An 18,775-nucleotide genomic window follows, 5' to 3' on the forward strand; every position below is an offset into this window, starting at 1 on the left:
TGAGTGTGGTCTTCTTTCTGATAAACCCCCTTTAAAAATACATGTATTTTTAGAAAATCACTCTGAATTAATAACAACTTGTAGTTTTAATTTAAATAATTGATCTTTATTTGCAAAACCAATATATTTATTTTGCCTAGCATATTATTTTTTTTCTTTATTCTCAGTATTTTCTTTTTTTCCACTTAAGATTTTTTAAATTAAATTTATTGGGGTGACATTGGTTAATGAAATATTATATAGGTTTAAAGTGTACAATTCAATAATATGTCAATGTATATTACATCATGTGTTCACTACTCAAAGTTAAATTTTCTTTCATTACTGTATATTTTACCCACTTTACCCTTATCTACCTTCTCCCAACTCCTTCCCTTTCATAACCACTAAATTGTTATCTGTTTTGATGAGTTTTTATTTATCTTGTTCATTTGTTGCTTTCAGTTTTACATCACACATATAAGTGAAATTTTTTCCGTCTGACTTACTTCACTTATATAATCTCAAGATCTATTCATTGTTATGTAAATAGAAGTATTTCATCTTTTCTTGTGGCTGAGTAATATTCCATTGTATATATGTACCACCTCTTCTTCATCAAATCATCTATCGAGGTTGTTTCCATGTCATGTCACTGTGAATAGTGCTCTGAATGAACATTGGAGTGCATATATTTTTATGGATGAATGTTTTCAAATTTTTTGTGTAGATACCAGAAGAGGGATTGCTGGGTCATATGGTCATAAGAATAAGAATTCTATTCTTAATTTCTTAAGGACCCTCCACATTGTTTTCCATAGTGGCTGTACCAATTTACATTTCCACCAGCAGTGTATAAGGGTTCCTTTTTCCCCACAACTTTTCCAACACTTGTTATTACTTGTCCATCAACAGGGCATGATTTTTTTTTTTAATTTATGATTTCTGGTGATTTTTGAGGTAGACATTATGGTTTTGTTCCTTCTGCTTGATCTTTTTTGCTAAGTAATAATATTTAGACTACAACATTTGATTTAATAATACTTAAAGTCAAGTATAAACTACTGTTTGTTAATTTATTAATGTTTATTCATTCAAAAATATTATGTGACATCTAATATGTACTAAGTGTCTTGCTATACACTGCAGGTATAAAATACAATCTGTCCTAATAAAGGGTTTTATTAAATTGTGGATGATTCAAGAATATAATAAAATTTTTTAAATACCATGATGTTTAAATGGTGTAAGAAATTGATTAGCAAATCTATTGCTAATCAAAGAAATTGATTAACAAATCTATTTCTTACTTATAAGCCTGGTACTTTGCTAATTATATTATATTCAGAAGCTTTAGAAGTTTGTTCTCTAAAATGTCTATGAGAGAGCTGAGTCTTCCTGAAATACATTGTATCAGATGCTACTTTGGGGGGAACAGAAAAAGGATAGAGGGCTGCAAAATCACGGAAGCTGAAAATATCAGTAACAACTTGAGCAAGAAATAGCAAACAGCAACATGAAAGAACAGCCCATTTTGATCTGTCAGAAACCTAAGCATGTTTCAGGTTTAAGAGCGAATGTCTATTTTTCCCAGAAATTTTTCCTGATAACCTTCAGAGTTTACTTAGTTGTCATTTCTTTCTGCACATATATGACCCTAAGGTTTTTGTACTGGCATAAGAAGAGATCTTTGAAGGGCTTACTATGAACATATTCATCCTATGTAGCTTTGTTATTTCCAAAAAAAAGATGCCTTTTGTGGTATCTAACCTGTCATCCTTCGGTATAAATACATAAAGATAAAACATACATGCAGGTAGACAAAATGAATAAGGGACAATTTTATATCTTTTTTTCATCCACTATTCTAAACAATGTTCACTATCCTCTTATGATACCTGAAAGTGTATTCTGGGAAGAAACTTTAATTAATATTATGAATATGTACGTATCTGGTGTGATGAAAGCCAAAGATGAGGATTCATAAAAAATAGGAGTTTTGAATCCAATATTCTTATTTAAATGTGAGATTTAATGTGGGTTTTAAAAATTAATGACAGTTGAATAAGAAAAGAAACATATTGTCTATGGACTTTGGGGATAAGAATAAACAACAGATGATGTCAAATTTGTACTTTCTACTACTTAACTCCAAAACAGTGGCAGCTAGTCATATAGTCCTCCAGGATGAGGTTAGTTGATTTTTTTTAAAGAAAAATTGGTATTCCTGAGGAAAAAAAACCCATGAACATTGATAACTAAGAATGTCTACAATGAAGCAGAAGCCCCTAGTTGAATACTCTAAGTAAAACTTACCAACTGATATGATTCACTCATAACCAAGAGTTTCAAATCAGCTTTTTAAAGACTCTTTCAGAAGTGTGAAGTAATAGTCAAAGGTTTTCAGATATTTGAGAAACTCTTCCAAAGTAAAAGTTAAAAACCTATAAAAAAATTGAAACAGATAATATAGGAATAATATATAAAGCATATAATAATATATATTATGTTACTATTATTAATATATTATATATAGTTTATATTTATATAATTACATATATACATATGTTGTATGTAGACATACAGCAAATATACAATTATACATACTATAATTATATATATATTGTTGTTAATATATTATTAGATTTACAGGATTCAGAGGAAAATATGATCTTGAAAATTTGTAATATTAGACAACAAAAAAAGGCAAGATATTGGGGGAGATATAGTTTAAGAATTTTCTTTAAGAAAATGGATCAAAAAAAGACAGATGTAATATAAAATAATTTTTTTGAAGAAAAGAACAGAATAAGTCCAGATGATCCATTATCTGACTAAAAGTAATTGTAGTAAAATAACAAGGGCACAATTGGGAAGAAATTATCAAAAGCTAATACAAGAAAATTTCCAAAACCAATGGTCATAGATTTCTAGCCCTCAAGGCACCTACACAATAAAAGACATACATGTACACATATACAGCTATCATCACCATTATCACCATTAAGTTTGAAAGCATGGAAATTAAAAATGTTCTTAAATGTTTCAGGGACAAAAATAAATAAAGAAAAAAAGCAAAAGAAGAACAGTTCATATAAAAAGTTCAAAATCAAAATGATCCTCTTACTATCTATACATGAAGATCAGAGAAAATGTTTGAGATTCAAACATAAGTAGCTTCATCTACATAGGGCTTCCATTCATTCAATTATAAAATGCAGATTAATAAAAACACTTCCAGGGCTTATAGTGAAGATTAACTGACTTAAAACTTATAAAAGTCTTAGACTGTACCCAGTACACAGTAAGCATAACTAAGAATAGGAACAATACTAAATACATCCTGTTATCTGTTGTGTCATTGATGAGGTAATCGATGTGCTTTACTTTAACAAAACACGCGAAGAGAGTTATGTATAGTAACTAACATTTAAAAAGATATTATAACAAATGTCAATCGAAAAGATCATAACATAATTACACCTGATTATAAATTTATGAGGTTTGTATCTATGTCTTTTAGTTTTAAAAGAATGTAGACACAATATCTGTGATAGAATCTGGCCAATAGTAGGTGCAATTAAACTCATTTAATTGAATGAGTTTATAAATTAAGGCATACTTGGTTTAAATTATGCTTAAATAAACATTTCCTGGCATTTAAAATGATTTTTTCTTTGATAAAAATGCAATATTTAACATGGTTGAGAAAGAGAGAAAGAGAGAGACCACAATTGAGTTTCTTTTCTTTTTGTATTTTTCCAAATCTAGGAGTGTCAAAAATGAAACAAAACAAAAATACTACTAAAACTATACAAGCTTATTAATAGTTATACCAAACTAATCATGATAATTATGAACCAAACATATGTGACACCAGCCTTATTTATTCTTAATGGGATCCCAGGACTGGAAGGCACACACATGTGGATTTCTTTCCCATTCTGCTCCATGTATGTTGTGGCCATGGCAGGAAATTTTGGATTTCTCTACTCCATCTGCTAAGAGGACTCCCTGTACAGGTCCATGTATTACTTCTTGGCTATGTTTTCCCTAACTGACCTTGTCATGTGCTCTAGTACAATCTCTAAAGCTCTCTGCATCTTCTGGTTTCATCTCAAGGAAATTGGCTTCGAAGAATGCCTAATCCAAATGTTCTTCATCCATACCTTCACAAGAATGGAATCTGGGGTTCTTATGCTCATGGCCCTCGACACTATGTGGCCATCTGCTACTCTCTGCATTACTCAACTATCCTCATCAATCCCATCATTGCAAAGGTTGGGCTTGCTACTTTCCTGAGAGCGGTGTTGCTCATCATTCCCTTTATCTTCATCACCAAAAGACTACCCTATTATAGAAGCAATGCAATACACCATACATACTGTGACCACATGTCTGTAGCCAAGTTATCTTGTGGAAATATCAAGGCCAATGTTATCTATAGTCTGATAGCTGCCTTCTTGATCAGGGACTTTGATATCCTGTGCATCACAATCTCTTATACCGTGATCCTCCAGGCAGTAATCAGCCTCTCCTCAGCTGACACTCCACAGAAGGCCTTCAGCACCTGCACTGCCTACATCTGTGCCATTGTTTTCTCCTACAGCCCAGCTTTCTTCTGTTTCTTTTTTAATCACTTTGGGAGTCATACAGTTCCTGCATCTTGCCACATTATTGCGGCCAATATTTATCTGCTACCTCTCACTATGAACCCTATAGTCTATGGGCTGAAAACCAAGCAGATATGAGACTGTGTCATAAGGATCTTCTCAGGTTCTAAAGATACCAAAACCTATAGCACATGAAAGGGAAATTTTTGAGGGAAGAGAAGAAAAGTGAAGGGGAAGAGGAGAGAAGGGAAAGAAAGGGAAGGGAATCATAGAAGAAAGGGAATCTAGGGGACGAAATAGAAAGAAAGGGACACTTCTGTTGACTATGTAGTCAGGGTCTCATAATGCCTTCCTAGAGTACTGTTTGGGCCATGACAAGGGAGGGCATTGAGTGGTGCAGTCTTATTAAGTATCTTCAGAATCTCATCAGCGGCATGCTCACAGTCCTTTCTATGATTTTTCATCTCCTCACCCTGTGAAGGACTGATCTCATCATTAACCAAAGTTTTCATGAACAAAACATAATGGGGTGCTGAGACAGTGGAGGGAAGTTAAATCAGCTTTGACGAATGCCTGGAAGGAGATCGCATACAATTTGCTGCCAGTTTGTCCAATTTCCAAATAGTGATTGGAATTTCCAGTTTGAAGGATATCGTTACTTTTCTTTGGAGAATAAATTCTATATTTTTCTCATTATTATCAAAAATTTTCTATTTTCTTAATGTTGTTTTCCTGATGAAGAAGCTATAAAATATCTATGAGGTTATTAGTTTGATGAAGTTTTAGACTCTGTATTTCTAATTTGGAAATGTTAGTCACCTGATGACTTCTCTCCAAGCTTGTCCTGTACAAAACCATTTCCCTACAGACTAGTGAGTGAGATACACAGTTCTTTTTAAGATAGCCTTCAAAAAACCATATTGTCTGGAGAGAAGAAACTCTGTTAATAAAATTAAGAAACAATAATAAACTATATTTTGTGAGTACAGGATAAGAGAAAAACAAAAAGTATTTTTCTTGTCTTCTTTCTATTTGAGAATGAAACAGGATATAAAATTTACATTGTCTTTAATTTTCAAAGTTCTTACAAATTAATAATTAAGCAATAGATCAAAAAATAGTAATTTTACATTAATGTCACAGAAATAATTCCAATAAATGGAGAATAGAGCAAACTCAATTATTTACTCTAACCCTTCCTATTCAACTAACAAGAATAAACATTTCTTCCCTGATTTAATTTATGTGTACTCATTAAGTTTTATTTAATTATCTTAAGTTTCCCTCTACTATTCTTATTCCTACAGAACAACTACCCCACTCCTCAAAATATAATTTTTCTGCATGTGTCACCTTTTTTCTTCTCATTTTAACAGCAAGCCTTCCATAACAAATTGTCAACATTCACTTTCTCCTTATCAAAGCAAAACCACTCCCTGTAGTTTGTCTTTCTTACCCACTACCTGGTACACTTTTGGTAATTTCATCATTGCCTTCCACATTAAATTGAATAGGTCATTCTCCATTCTCATCTAACATTATCTCTCAGATATGCTGAATATAATTCAATTATTCTTGTTATCCTGAAATAATCTTTTGACATCAGAAGCACTAAAAATTTCATGTTTTTCTCCCCTTTGCTGAACACTCTTCACAACCACCAGTATTATGGGATGGCATTCAACATCTTTACCTTGCTCTTGATGTTAATAGAATGGAGTCTGAACACTCTGTTGAGTATGATATAAATTGGTCGGTTTGTTGTTTTTGTTTTTATTTTACATCACCACATCGATCACTACATAAATGGTTTCTTTTAATGTATCTTTTATTAAGTCAAAAAATTTTCTTCATTTATTGTTTTGTTTAATTGTTTTAGAATTATATAAGATCATTTTCCATAATTTCTACAAATATGATAAGTACATGATCTTTGTTTCTTTTTTAATGCCATAAAAAAGACTTTAGGTGGTAAACACACAATAGAATATACAGATGTCAAATTATAATGTACACGCGAAAATTATATAATTGTGTTAACCAATGTTACCCCAATAAACTTAAAAAAAGGTATATACCTGGTGAATCAAATCATATATGATCATTGAGATAAACATTCCTTGATTGTTATTTAGTTTGATACACCGTTATTGTTAACTAATCTTTTATTTATAATTTTTGTCATAAATGCATGAAAAAATTGTATCTGTAATTTTGTCCCTTTTTACTACTTACCATGCTACTTTTGAAATTAACATTAAAAGTACTTTGCAAAATGAATTGTGCATCTTTTCTTTGGGTAATTTTCTGGTATAGTTTGTATAATTCAAGTATAATCTGTTTCTTGATATTTGCTCTTGTCTTGCAAAGAGAATCAATATGAGCCTATTGTTTTTGACAGTACATTTTCTCATTGGGGGAATGAAGTGAGTTGGAGGGGTTTGAATGTGATGATAATTTCTTTAATAATTTTTCCCTATTTATATTTTTAGTTATTTTGAGGGGTTTTATTTGTTTTCAAATTTGTTAGCATATAGTTTTATAATGCAAAAAATATTTTAAACTGATTGCATATTATTTATTTCTTGTGTTTTTGGATGGTCTAAATTTGGTTTATTTGCATCTTATTTCTAACTTTTTTCCTTAACCAGATTTGTATGAAATGTATCCTGCTTACCCTCCAAGCCCTTCTCGAAATTTATGTCTTCTGAGAACCATTTTTCTCATTTATCATATGTAACTAATTTTTTGCTTTTACATGCCCTTTTATAATACAGAAATGCATATTATATATATAAAATCACATTATATCATATTACATCATATATCACTTCATATCATCTCATCTCTTCTCATATCATATCATATTAATGTGACTTCCACCTTAGATAGGTAATGATTTCCTCAAACTCAAGATCTTTGGTTCATTGTTCAAAATTTCTAGCAAATGAAAATGTCTAAATATTATTAAAATCACAACATATTTAAATGTGTGTATTTTTGTGAGAAAATGAATGGATCTTTTATCATTACCATTTATATGTGAGAAAAACTAATCGAAGGCCTATATAGTCAAAGTATCAGATATTTGACTAGACACTCAAGACATAAATTTGAATATGGTGAACTTTTGTTCTCAGAAATTTTACAACTGAAAAGAGGCTGTGGTGATGTGAAAGGATTTAGTGATTACCAGAGGAAAAGCGGGGAAGATGGAGGTAGATAAGGGTAAAGGGGGTCAAATATATGGTGACAGAAGATTTGACTTTGGGTGGTGAACACACAGTGCAGTATACAGATGATGTGTTATTGAATGTACACTTGATACCTATATAATTTTATTAACCAATGTCACCCCAATACATTTAATTTAAATAGAATAAAAATAAATAATAACGAAATAAATAAAAATTCAGTAATACTAGTATAGAGCAAACTCAATTATTTATTCCCAAACTGATTTTGTTGGCAGTGTGGGAAATATGCTCTTAGATAAAGAAAAGTTTGGTTAATCAATGAAATTTGGAATAAGCCTCAAACAAGGGTGAGATTTGACTAACACTGCTTATAATCTAATATTGAGTTTGCTGTTGGTATAGCTAGGATGAATGGGAAATAGTGAGTGCATGAATTACAAGTTCAGCTCTACCACAACTAACTGTGTGATGTCAGGAAGGTTTCTTACCATTTATGCGCATCAGGTTCCTCACTTGTAAGGTGGAAAATGGTGGTACCTAACTCAATGGAGTTTACTATGAGGATTATTTTTAAAATATATGTAACATACTTAGAATAATTTATGGCATATAAACAGTACCATATAAGAGTTTGCCATTTTTATTGTGAAATAAAGTAATTCTGAATCTATCTTGCATGATACAAAAGTCGTCTGTCAGTTATGGGAAATAGCTTGGGAAGTCGTGTTGTAGACACTGTGCTATTAAAATATGCATATTATTGATATGAAATATTATCAAATCATGTGCTTTTCTTAGTTGTGTATGTTTGCATGAGATGGGTTGGAGGATAGAACTGAGTTAATTGATTGAACTGTTCCTGAAGATTATTCCTAAAGTTACCCAGAGAGAATCAAACTACTCAGCAGCTTATTAGAGAGCTAAGAGTATAGTCTTCCCTTCCTTTATGTAATGGAGCTCAGCCAAGTACAACACAATGCAGCAACTCCAAGTCTCTATTTTCTGGTGGTTTATCAATCACTTAATATGATTTGATATCTAAAGCTTACCAACCCCATTATTTTCAGAGTTCATTCTCTTACTCAAAATTGGACAAGTCCTAGAGAGACAAATTGAGAGAAATAGTCTTCTTCAATTTCTGTGTGTATAAAATTTTTTAAATATAGGGAGATAGAGATCTTATATTCTGCTTTTTCTTTAAAAAAAAACTTCCAAAAGGCTTATTTTAATTAATTTATTTTAATTACAGTTGATGTACAATATTATTTTATATTAGTTTCAGGTATACAGCATAGTGGTTAGACATTTATCTACTTTATGAAGTAATCTCCCCAATTAATCTAGTACCCATCTGGCACTACACATAGTTATTACAATATTATTGACTATGCAGTACTTTAAATATTTTCTATGCAGTACTTTAAATCCCCTTGACTCTTTCATAACTACCAATTTATACTTCTTAATTCCTTCACCTTTTTCACTCTATCCCCAAGCCCTCTCCCATCCAGCAACCAACAGTTTGTTTTCTGTATCTATGAGTCTGTTTCTGTTTTGTTTGTTTGTTCATTTGTGTGTTTGTTCTTTAGATTCCTCAGATAAGTGAGATTATATGGTATTTGTCTTTCTCTATTTGACTTATTTCACTTAGCATAATACCTTTCAGGTACATCTATGTTGTCCCAAATGGTAAGATTTCATTCTTCCTTATGGCCGAGTAATATTTCGTGGTATATACATAGAACAATTCCTTTACCCAGTTGTCTATTGATGGGCACTTAAGTTTGTAACACAGGAGCCTCGGGCCTGGAATTTGCTCCTGGGTTTGTTTATACGGAAAAACCACCAGAAGGACCAGAGGGGTGAGAAACGCAGGTTATTAGGAGGCAGGGAAGCTTCCCAGCAGCTGGTTGGAGCTACTGGAAAAGTCTGCTGCTGACCAAGATCAAGTAGTTTTTTATGCACACAAACAGAGGAAGGAGTTATCTCACTGGGGGAGAAGCCACCTTATCAGACAAATGGGAGCAAGATGTGCTGCTTAGTTATAGGAGCAGAGAACGTCCATGGGAGCAGCAGAGAATGTCCTTGGGAGTAGGCACCCTGAAAGCACTTTGTGCACTGCCTTCCCTGGCTGCTAGCAGGGCAGCTATCAGTCTTTTGAGTATGTGAAGGGGCTGTGTTCTGAATTAACCCTACAAGATTGCTTCTATATCTTGGCTATTGTAAATAAAGCTGCAATGAATATAAGGGTAACATATATTTTTTCAAATTAGTGTTTTGGATTTCTTCTTATAAATACCCAGAAGTAGAATTGCTGAGTCATAAGGTAGTTTAATATTTAAATTTTGAGGAACCTCCATACTGTTCTCTATAGTGACCACTCCAGTTTGCAATCCCACCAATAGTGCATGAAGGTTCCTTTTTCCTCCCCATCCTTGCCAACACTTGTTGCTTGTTGATTTATTGATAATGGCCATACTGACAGGTATGAGATGATATCTCAATTAATTGTGGTTTTAATTTGCATCTCTGATGATTAGTGATGTTGATCAACTTTTCATATGCCAAAGTCTTTCTTTAAACAGAAAGTTAACCTGAAACTTAGGCATTTAAACATTTATGCCCGTATCTAAAAGAAACCTAGTCTCATTGAACCCTAATTAAGATAAATGATGTTCTTTCAATTCTTGCCCCTAATTAATCCACTCCTGGGTGTGACTCACTTTGGCTGACATGGGATTTACAGCTCTAGGGAACTGTCTTTCTCTCCCCCACAGCAGGCCCCTGAGTTCCTCTCCACTCATCATAAAATCCTAGTCTATTTGCCATAGCTGTAAATCAGCTCTGGGCATACTGAAGTTCGCTACTTAAGACGAGTCAAGTACAGCACCCCCACAGTAAGTATGCAGTTGGGGACAGAGCCAGTCTTGTAATTTTTGCAGACATTAGGAATGCCTTATAGAATAGAAGGACTCCCCTGTGATTGGAGCATCTGTATAAAATCCTCCAGTGACTCTATGGAAATCATAATGTATGCTCTGTGCCAAAATAACCTAAATATAGAAAAACTTTATCAAACACATATATATGACAAAAGGTAGAATTTCTATAACCTCTATTGCCTAACATAAAAAAAATATAGTAAAGCATGACAGCATCAATATTCTTTAGAATTATATTCATTATTTTCTCAATTTTATTGAATATTTCATATCTTTATAATTTTTCACAAAATTCTCCAAGCCCAAGATTTAGCTGGCTGGATCAGAAGTCATCATTCTCCAGCTCCCTTGAGTTAGTACACAAATTTATACACATGTTTCTCTTAGCCTTCTAACGCCAATAAGCAGTTTCATGGTATCAGGTCTTGATGGCTACTGTCCTGAAGACAGCCATCAATGACTTCATTTAAATTGAGCACATAAATATTAATTCTCTTTCTATATTGCAGGAATTTTAATAAAATTTAATTTTTAACTCAACCTGAAGAGCTAAAAATGAATTATCTTATTTTATAGATTAGGACAGAGGACCCTATAAGCTGAGGTACTTTTCAAGTTCATAGGGCCACAGAGAGCTGTATTTTCACTCAAGATATTTGAATTTTTGCTGAACTGTATGAATGACACATTCAGGCTTTCAGTGGGAAACCCTGTAACAGAAAGAACAGTTAGCTTCTCTTACACATTGAAATATAATATTAATATTTAGCACAGATACACAGATAAATACACAGAATTCACTGTAAGAATACATTACAGTTTTCTTCCAAGGAAATTTTTCTTAAAGTTCTCTGATATTTCAATTTAGATAATTACATTTTCTAAGATGTGAGATGAATTTCTTTTCTTACTAATCCATTAGCCTTTGGATCTCTAATATATTAGTGAATAGAAATTGAAATAGTGAGCATTCTTATCTTGTTCATTAAATAGGTAATATTTGATTATTGTTCGATAACACCATATTAAAGAAGTCCCGTTCTGTCTGGTTTAAATTGATTTTAAAAAACTGTAAGTAGAAAAAAATCATTTCTTATTTCAGTTTCGATTTATCTGTTTAGTCAATTATAATAAGTTATACACACTTAAAAATATTATACAGTATCTAATGTTAAATTTTGAGTCATAAAGTAATTCACTATATTCTTAAATATTTTAAGATAACTTTTCCAAATCCATGTCTCGATTTTTATTTTTGTTTTCCATTGAATAATATTTTATTCTGTGTATATTTTACGACTCTCTTTAAATAACGTTTTTCATTTTTTTGAGAATTCTTACTACATTTTTCCAATTTAGGTACTCCAACATCTCATTTTTTATCCTGTTTTGTTTACTGTGAAGTTAGTTACTATAATATTCTTTATTAATTGATTAGTTTCCTACTTTGTAAACACTTTTTGCTTGTAATATATGTACTTAAAATTATAGATTTATTCATACTATTTATCCATATTCTTAAAGTTTTAAGTTTCTCATTGTTTTTCTATTCTTTCCTTTTGTTAGTTCTATTATTATTTTATGTTTGATTCATTTATCAATTCATATTATTACTAAATATTTCCAAATTTAAAGGAATTTCTTTTATCTCTTTTATGGTCTTTGGTATTAATTCTTAGTTAGTTATAGTAACAAACCATAGAAATGATTCCTGAAAGTATCATCTTAATTCTTTGTTAGTGCTAACTTATGACATAGAACATGAATGATATATATACTTGTGTGCTTAAAATGGTCTTTAATCTATTTTTTGTAAGTAGGTTATGTTTAAATCCTTTTGTACAAAATCATTAGTAATGCTATAAAATCTATATCATTACAATTTTTGTTCACATATTCATTTCGAGAAATATATTTAAAAGCTTTTTAGCATACTTTGAATTTTCTACCTGAATTTCTTTTACAGTAAGCTTATGTGTTTAGATTCACAAGAGTCACAGTTATTACATTATCCTGTTAATTGTTCCTTACCTCAATGTATAATTATCCTAACTGCATTAATGCTTTTAAAACATCTGATATTGATATTATTAAATTGTTTTGTTTTTAAAAGAATACATAATTCATTCTATATATTTGCTTTCAAACTGCATTTTACGTGTCTCTTAGATATAGTACATAGTTTTAAAAAATTTAATCTTAGAATTCCTTTTTTAATTGGCAGGTGTATTCTATAATAATTATTGCATTTACAGATATATGAGAATTTTTTTATGTTCTAGAATACCCATACTTTTTAAATTTTATTTTGGCTTTGATAAAATATCCATTATTTTCTTCTGACATTTTATTATTTTGACATCATTCTATCCCCAACCTCACCATTGTTCCTTTTGGTCTTTACCCTGCTTAGATGTCAAAAATTCTCACTTCCTCATGAGTAATTCAAGAATCTTGGTCATGTAAACTGTTTAAACCTCTTCCAATATTTATTCATATAACCAATATATACTGAGTGCTTATTAAGTTCCAGGCTCTTGGATATAAACCAATGATATAAATGACAAATATACCATGCCTTTGGTTTCATTGGGAAATATAAATATTGAATTAATGGCCTAGACATTGATATACATCCTTGTTTCTTCTTTGGGCAGTTAAAGACAGTCTTCCTATTTGTCCTTTTCAGTAAAGTTGAAGCTATTCCATTGCTCTGAACTGATGAAGGAATCTCACTATCAATACCAAATATAATATATCAAAGCCATTTTCCTGTTCAGATTTGGGTGTTAAAATGGCAAATCATAGACACTAGAACTTTTACAGTATCTCTTCAGGTTATTGCAGCATCATTTGAAATTCAAGATCTCAGTGTAATTTAGCTCTTCATTTCAAACTCAGGTATTTTTAATTTTCAACCTGATATTTAGTATATTTGTTAAAATTATTGTTTGCTATGCTTTCTTAGAACCAAAAATTTATATTTCCTTATTATTAAATTTATCTTAGTTCATTATGTTATTAGGAGTATAGAGTACCATTTTCTGTGTTAAGATGAATGTATCCACAAAGCCTACATCAACACTGCACCTCTGTATAAATGTAATTGTAATCCGCAATAATTTTTACAAATCCCATCCTATATTTGGTCCTTAATAATAAAATTTTAAAGAGTAAATAAATAATAATTAGCACAATTTGGAAAGAACATATAATGAAAAATCTGCTTTCATTTAAAAATGAAAATATTAATAAAATATTATATCATGTGGTGTCTTAGATATAGAGTGATTTGAATTTAGCAGACTACTGAATAAAAATATCGATCTCAAACTCATTAGTTTAGTTTGTTTTTGTTTTGTACCCTCTTTATTAATTATGATATGACTATTTGGACTGCTCCAGGAAACAAAAATATGTCCAAATAGGGGAAAGTTATGCAAAACCAGAAAAAAAAAGGATTTAAAAATACTAAGATTTCCAAACCATATTTTTTCTTTTGTAATTGCTTGTTTTTATGTAAGACATTAGCATTTTGGACATCACTTTACTCATGAGAAATAGATATACTAACTGACCTCATATTTTGGTTGAAAATTAAATAATATTTTGAGTTCTTCACAAATTCTCAAGTCCTTGAATAAAAGAAGGGTTCTTTTCATATATTCAATCATATAATGTTACCAAAAAAGACTTCATGATTGAAAACCTCTACTCTAAGTCTTGAATTTGGTCTATAAAGGAACCAACCCATTATCAAAGCCAAAGTTAAAGACCAGGCTGTGATATCAGATGATTTTGTTCTTGTCCAGCTTTCATGACAAAAAGATAAAAGAGTAATAATGTTTTATTACTCTATTATGAGACAATGGAAATAATATGGCCTGCCTGATGTCATTTTTGTGAGGATTAAGTGAATTAACATGGAACATGCCACTACACTTCCAATTTTATAATATATATCACATAAATGTTACTGGTCGGATGAGAACAATGAATCATGATGAATCCCCTTCCCTCTTCGATATCATGAACCTAGGCAACTTCTTTTAATATAATGTCAGAGAGATTATTAAAAACAGTAACCTTGAATATTTTTCCTCTTAGCGAACGATGTTCCAGACTCTCAGAGATTCCAACATCTCTGCGTTCCAGGTTTCTGAGTTCATTCTGATGGGATTTCCAGGCATTCACAGCTGGCAGCACTGGCTCTCCCTGCCCCTGGCTCTGCTCTACCTCTTAGTTCTCAGTGCCAACATCTTTATCCTGATCATCATCAATCAAGAGGTGACACTGCATCAGCCTATGTACTATTTCCTGGGCATACTAGCTGTGGTAGATATGGGTCTGGCTACCACCATCATGCCCAAGATTTTGGCCATCTTATTGTTCAGTGCTAAAGCCATCAGTCTCCCTGCGTGCTTTGCTCAGATGTATGTTATACATTGTTTCGTGGGCATGGAATCAGGTATCTTTGCTTGCATGGCTATAGATAGATATGTAGCCATTTGTCAACCACTACGTTATCCATCAATAATTACTGAATCTTTTGTAGTCAAAACAACTGTGTTCATGACACTCAGAAATACCTTAACTATTATCCCCATTCCTGTGTTGGCTGCTCAGAGGTACTACTGCGCACAGAACCAAATTGAGCATTGTCTGTGCTCTAATCTTGGAGTCACTAGTCTATCCTGTGATGACAGGACAATAAACAGCATCTACCAACTACTCCTGGCCTGGATACTCATGGGAAGTGACCTGGGTTTGATTATTTTATCATATATTTTGATACTTCACTCTGTGCTGAAGCTGAACTCAGCAGAAGCTACATCCAAGGCCTTAAGTACCTGCACATCCCACCTCATTTTAATCCTATTCTTCTATACAGTTGTCGTCGTTATTTCTATCACTCATAGTGCAGTAATGACAGTTCCCATCATTCCAGTTCTTCTCAATGTGCTACACAATGTCATTCCTCCAGCCCTCAACCCAATGGTATATGCACTCAAGAACAAGGAGCTCAGGCAGGGCTTATATAAGGTTCTTAAGCTAGACATCAACAGAAACTAATGTATAGAGGATGCTCACTTTTCTAATTTCTCCAGATATATACCCAGTATAATATCTAATAAGTACTCAATGGCAGAAGAACTAATAAAACAGGACATGGTGGCAGCTGTCAGTTATAATGTATCAGTGGCAACAACTAAAACATTTAAAGAAAGGTGATACGTATTTGAAATCTTTAGATTTCAAGCAAAAATCTAAATCAAAAAGAGCCGCATCATGATGCTTATTGCCTGAAAGGATGCAAGTGAAATATGCTGTCTGAATTTCCTCAGACCTCTCTTTTCTTTTTACACCTAATCTTTCTTTGCAACTTGTGCACTCTTTTTATTTTTCCAGAATGTTTCTCATTTCACAAGGATGAAAATACTGATTATCATGAAAGATTACATTGATTATTTCAAGACATTTTATGATCAGTTGGAATAATATTTTTCTATTACAAATGTCCAGTGAAGCATTCTCATTATTAATGTTTGGTCTGGGAAATGCTTTTTGAAATAAGTAACCATCATCTAAGAGTCATATTCTTCATGCATCACTCCATAGAGGAATAAATAATGCCCTGGGACACCAGCTAAACAAGAATTAAAAATTAAGAGAATAGTACACTTTTAATGAACTATTAAGATATTGCTATGTGAATGTCTTGAGGAAAAAAAAACTTTATAAACATCAACATGAATAGATGTTTTATAACTTGATAAAACTGTAAAAATTGTATATGATTAGAGCACCTTTATATTTTTATACTTTGAACTCAGTATATCTAGAATTATTAAGCTCCTTTAGGGCTTGTGTACTTGGAAGGTGACCTCCACCTACCACAGGTTCTATGTTAATAAATTGGGATTAAAAGGCAGTTTCCAGAAAAAAAAGGAATGTTACTGGGGACAGCGGGCAATGAGGAAGCAAAACAATAACACATTTATGTAATTTATTTTGCAGTGGGAATGCCCTAATAATTTCACTGTGGCTAAAATATATACCAAACATCATGAAAGAAAAATATATCAGGACTCTTTTCCGTACTGCCAATGCCATGATTATACTATCCTTAAAAAAATTCTCAGTGGTCATAACAAAACTTATGGTCATGTTCAGGAATAAATTTTTTGTCATTTTTGAAGACTTTTATTCTTCTTTCCCAGACTGTTCATTTTTTTCAAGGGGACTTCATCTACTTACAGCCATACTCCTTATTCAATTCAAGCTTATTTAGGGGCTCCTCTAAATCATCTTAGAGCCAACTCAAATATGTTTTTTATTTACTGTTTATTGTTTATTTATTTACCCTGCCACCCATTTATCTGTTAAATTGAGATAGATTGCTAAAATGCTGGTGATAAAATAGGAAAAAAGTAGAAATTGGGTGGAAATAGGGTCTAAAGAAAATATGAACAAGAAAATAAAATCTGATTGTAAAACTCACAAAGAAATTCATACTATGCTCCTTAAAAAATGCTACAATTGAAATTCAAATGTTCTTTCACCCATCTTAGCTACAAAAAGTAAGAATTCTGAATTACAAATTTTATAAAAGCTTCATCAAAACAAGTGTTCTAGGGAGCTCAACATTGCTGATACTGAGATGGGAGATGTGGTATTTCGCATGAGTCCTAATCAATACAACACAGTGATGTGATTTATGACATTCCCAATAACATATATGTAATAAAAATAATTGATGTTTCTGTTGTTATATAGTGTATTTCCTAAGACCAAGGAACTAACAAGAAAAAAGATTTAGTAAAAGCAATTTTATAAGGGTATAATACTGATATCACTGTGGTCCTAGTATAAAGTTCTCTATTATTTTTTCTCATTTGAGTGTAAAGGTACCAATATATAGTTGAATACAAAGACTGGTTTTCCTTCAGTCAGTCGTTCATTAACTTGACATCTATCTTGACTTTTTTATATATTTAAGATCATCAGTACTAATAGGAATTAGGGGTACAGCTAGTATAAAGTGTATTTCTATTTAAGGGATATTTCATATTTTTTATTAATTCACTAAATGATACATATAGTCTTGCCCTAGACCAAATCAAAAGATTTTTCATTTGCATTATTAGAAAACCTTCTTAATTCTCATGATGTAGCAGTTTATATCATATCATATGTTCCTGCTGAACATCTGCCTGGATCTTTGGGTCAAATATTTCATGAAAAGATTAATGACTTATTCATCTGTCTATCAATGGCATTTTAGCATAATGACAGGTATATCGTGTGAGTTCTGAATGAATATCTTTGACTGAGCAAGTAGATTTTCTTCACTTTAAATTTAATAGTCATTGACTTATAATTTGTATCACAATTAGTATTGTACTTAGCTCTTTGTGAGATGTTAGGTTTATAAGTTCTCCAGAAGATACAAATAGTATGGAAGAATTTTGAGACTTGTAGGACTTAAGTATCTAAGAGACCCACTGAGCCTCATGCAACCAACTTCATGGAGAAGTTTCAGGTCTACCTCTAGATTCTGTCTCATTCACATCGAGCTGGAGAACTGTGTCCTACTTCAGTGAGAGAGATAGACTGCAAAGAGCAAGGGTCAGCATCATATAAATCAAGACCATGAGTTGCTATTAACAATATATAGTGTTTTAAATTGCTAGGAAGGGATATCAGGGTACTGGATACAAAAAAAAACTTTTTACACTGGATTCCTCAATACAGGACAAGGGAACAATTTAAAATGTTACTCTGTAAAATCAATTTTTGAAACTTAAAAATAATGCATGTCAGATATGATACATGTCTGGTGTGTCTGATATGACATACAGTATGTCTGATATGATATACACAGTATGGCTCATCTTGCAATCCAAGTGCAAAATAAAGCATTCCTCATTCTTGTCAGGCAAGCTTTGTATTAATATTATTCATTTTATTTGAGCTCTTGTTAAAGATTTGGGTTTATTCATTAACAACAAGCTAGGGGTTGGTCAACAAGTCTTCTTCTTGA

At 31.9% G+C, this 18,775-nt stretch overlaps 2 protein-coding genes across 2 annotated transcripts; both read left to right on the plus strand.

Moving 5' to 3' along the window:
• Window positions 1–3,825: 3,825 nt before the first annotated feature.
• On the plus strand, window positions 3,826–4,730 carry LOC105307609 (olfactory receptor 52N4-like). The gene is given in 2 exon segments (XM_023524877.1): window positions 3,826–4,192; window positions 4,195–4,730. Coding segments are annotated over 2 exon segments (903 nt in total).
• Window positions 4,731–14,844: 10,114 nt separating this feature from the next.
• On the plus strand, window positions 14,845–15,804 carry LOC105307610 (putative olfactory receptor 56B2). The gene has a single exon (XM_011383159.1). It carries the CDS (start codon window positions 14,845–14,847, stop codon window positions 15,802–15,804), a length of 960 nt encoding a protein of 319 aa, XP_011381461.1.
• The last annotated feature ends 2,971 nt before the right edge of the window (window positions 15,805–18,775 follow it).

The sequence above is a fragment of the Pteropus vampyrus genome, unplaced genomic scaffold, assembly GCF_000151845.1.
Source record: "Pteropus vampyrus isolate Shadow unplaced genomic scaffold, Pvam_2.0 Scaffold504, whole genome shotgun sequence".
NCBI lineage: Eukaryota > Metazoa > Chordata > Mammalia > Chiroptera > Pteropodidae > Pteropus > Pteropus vampyrus.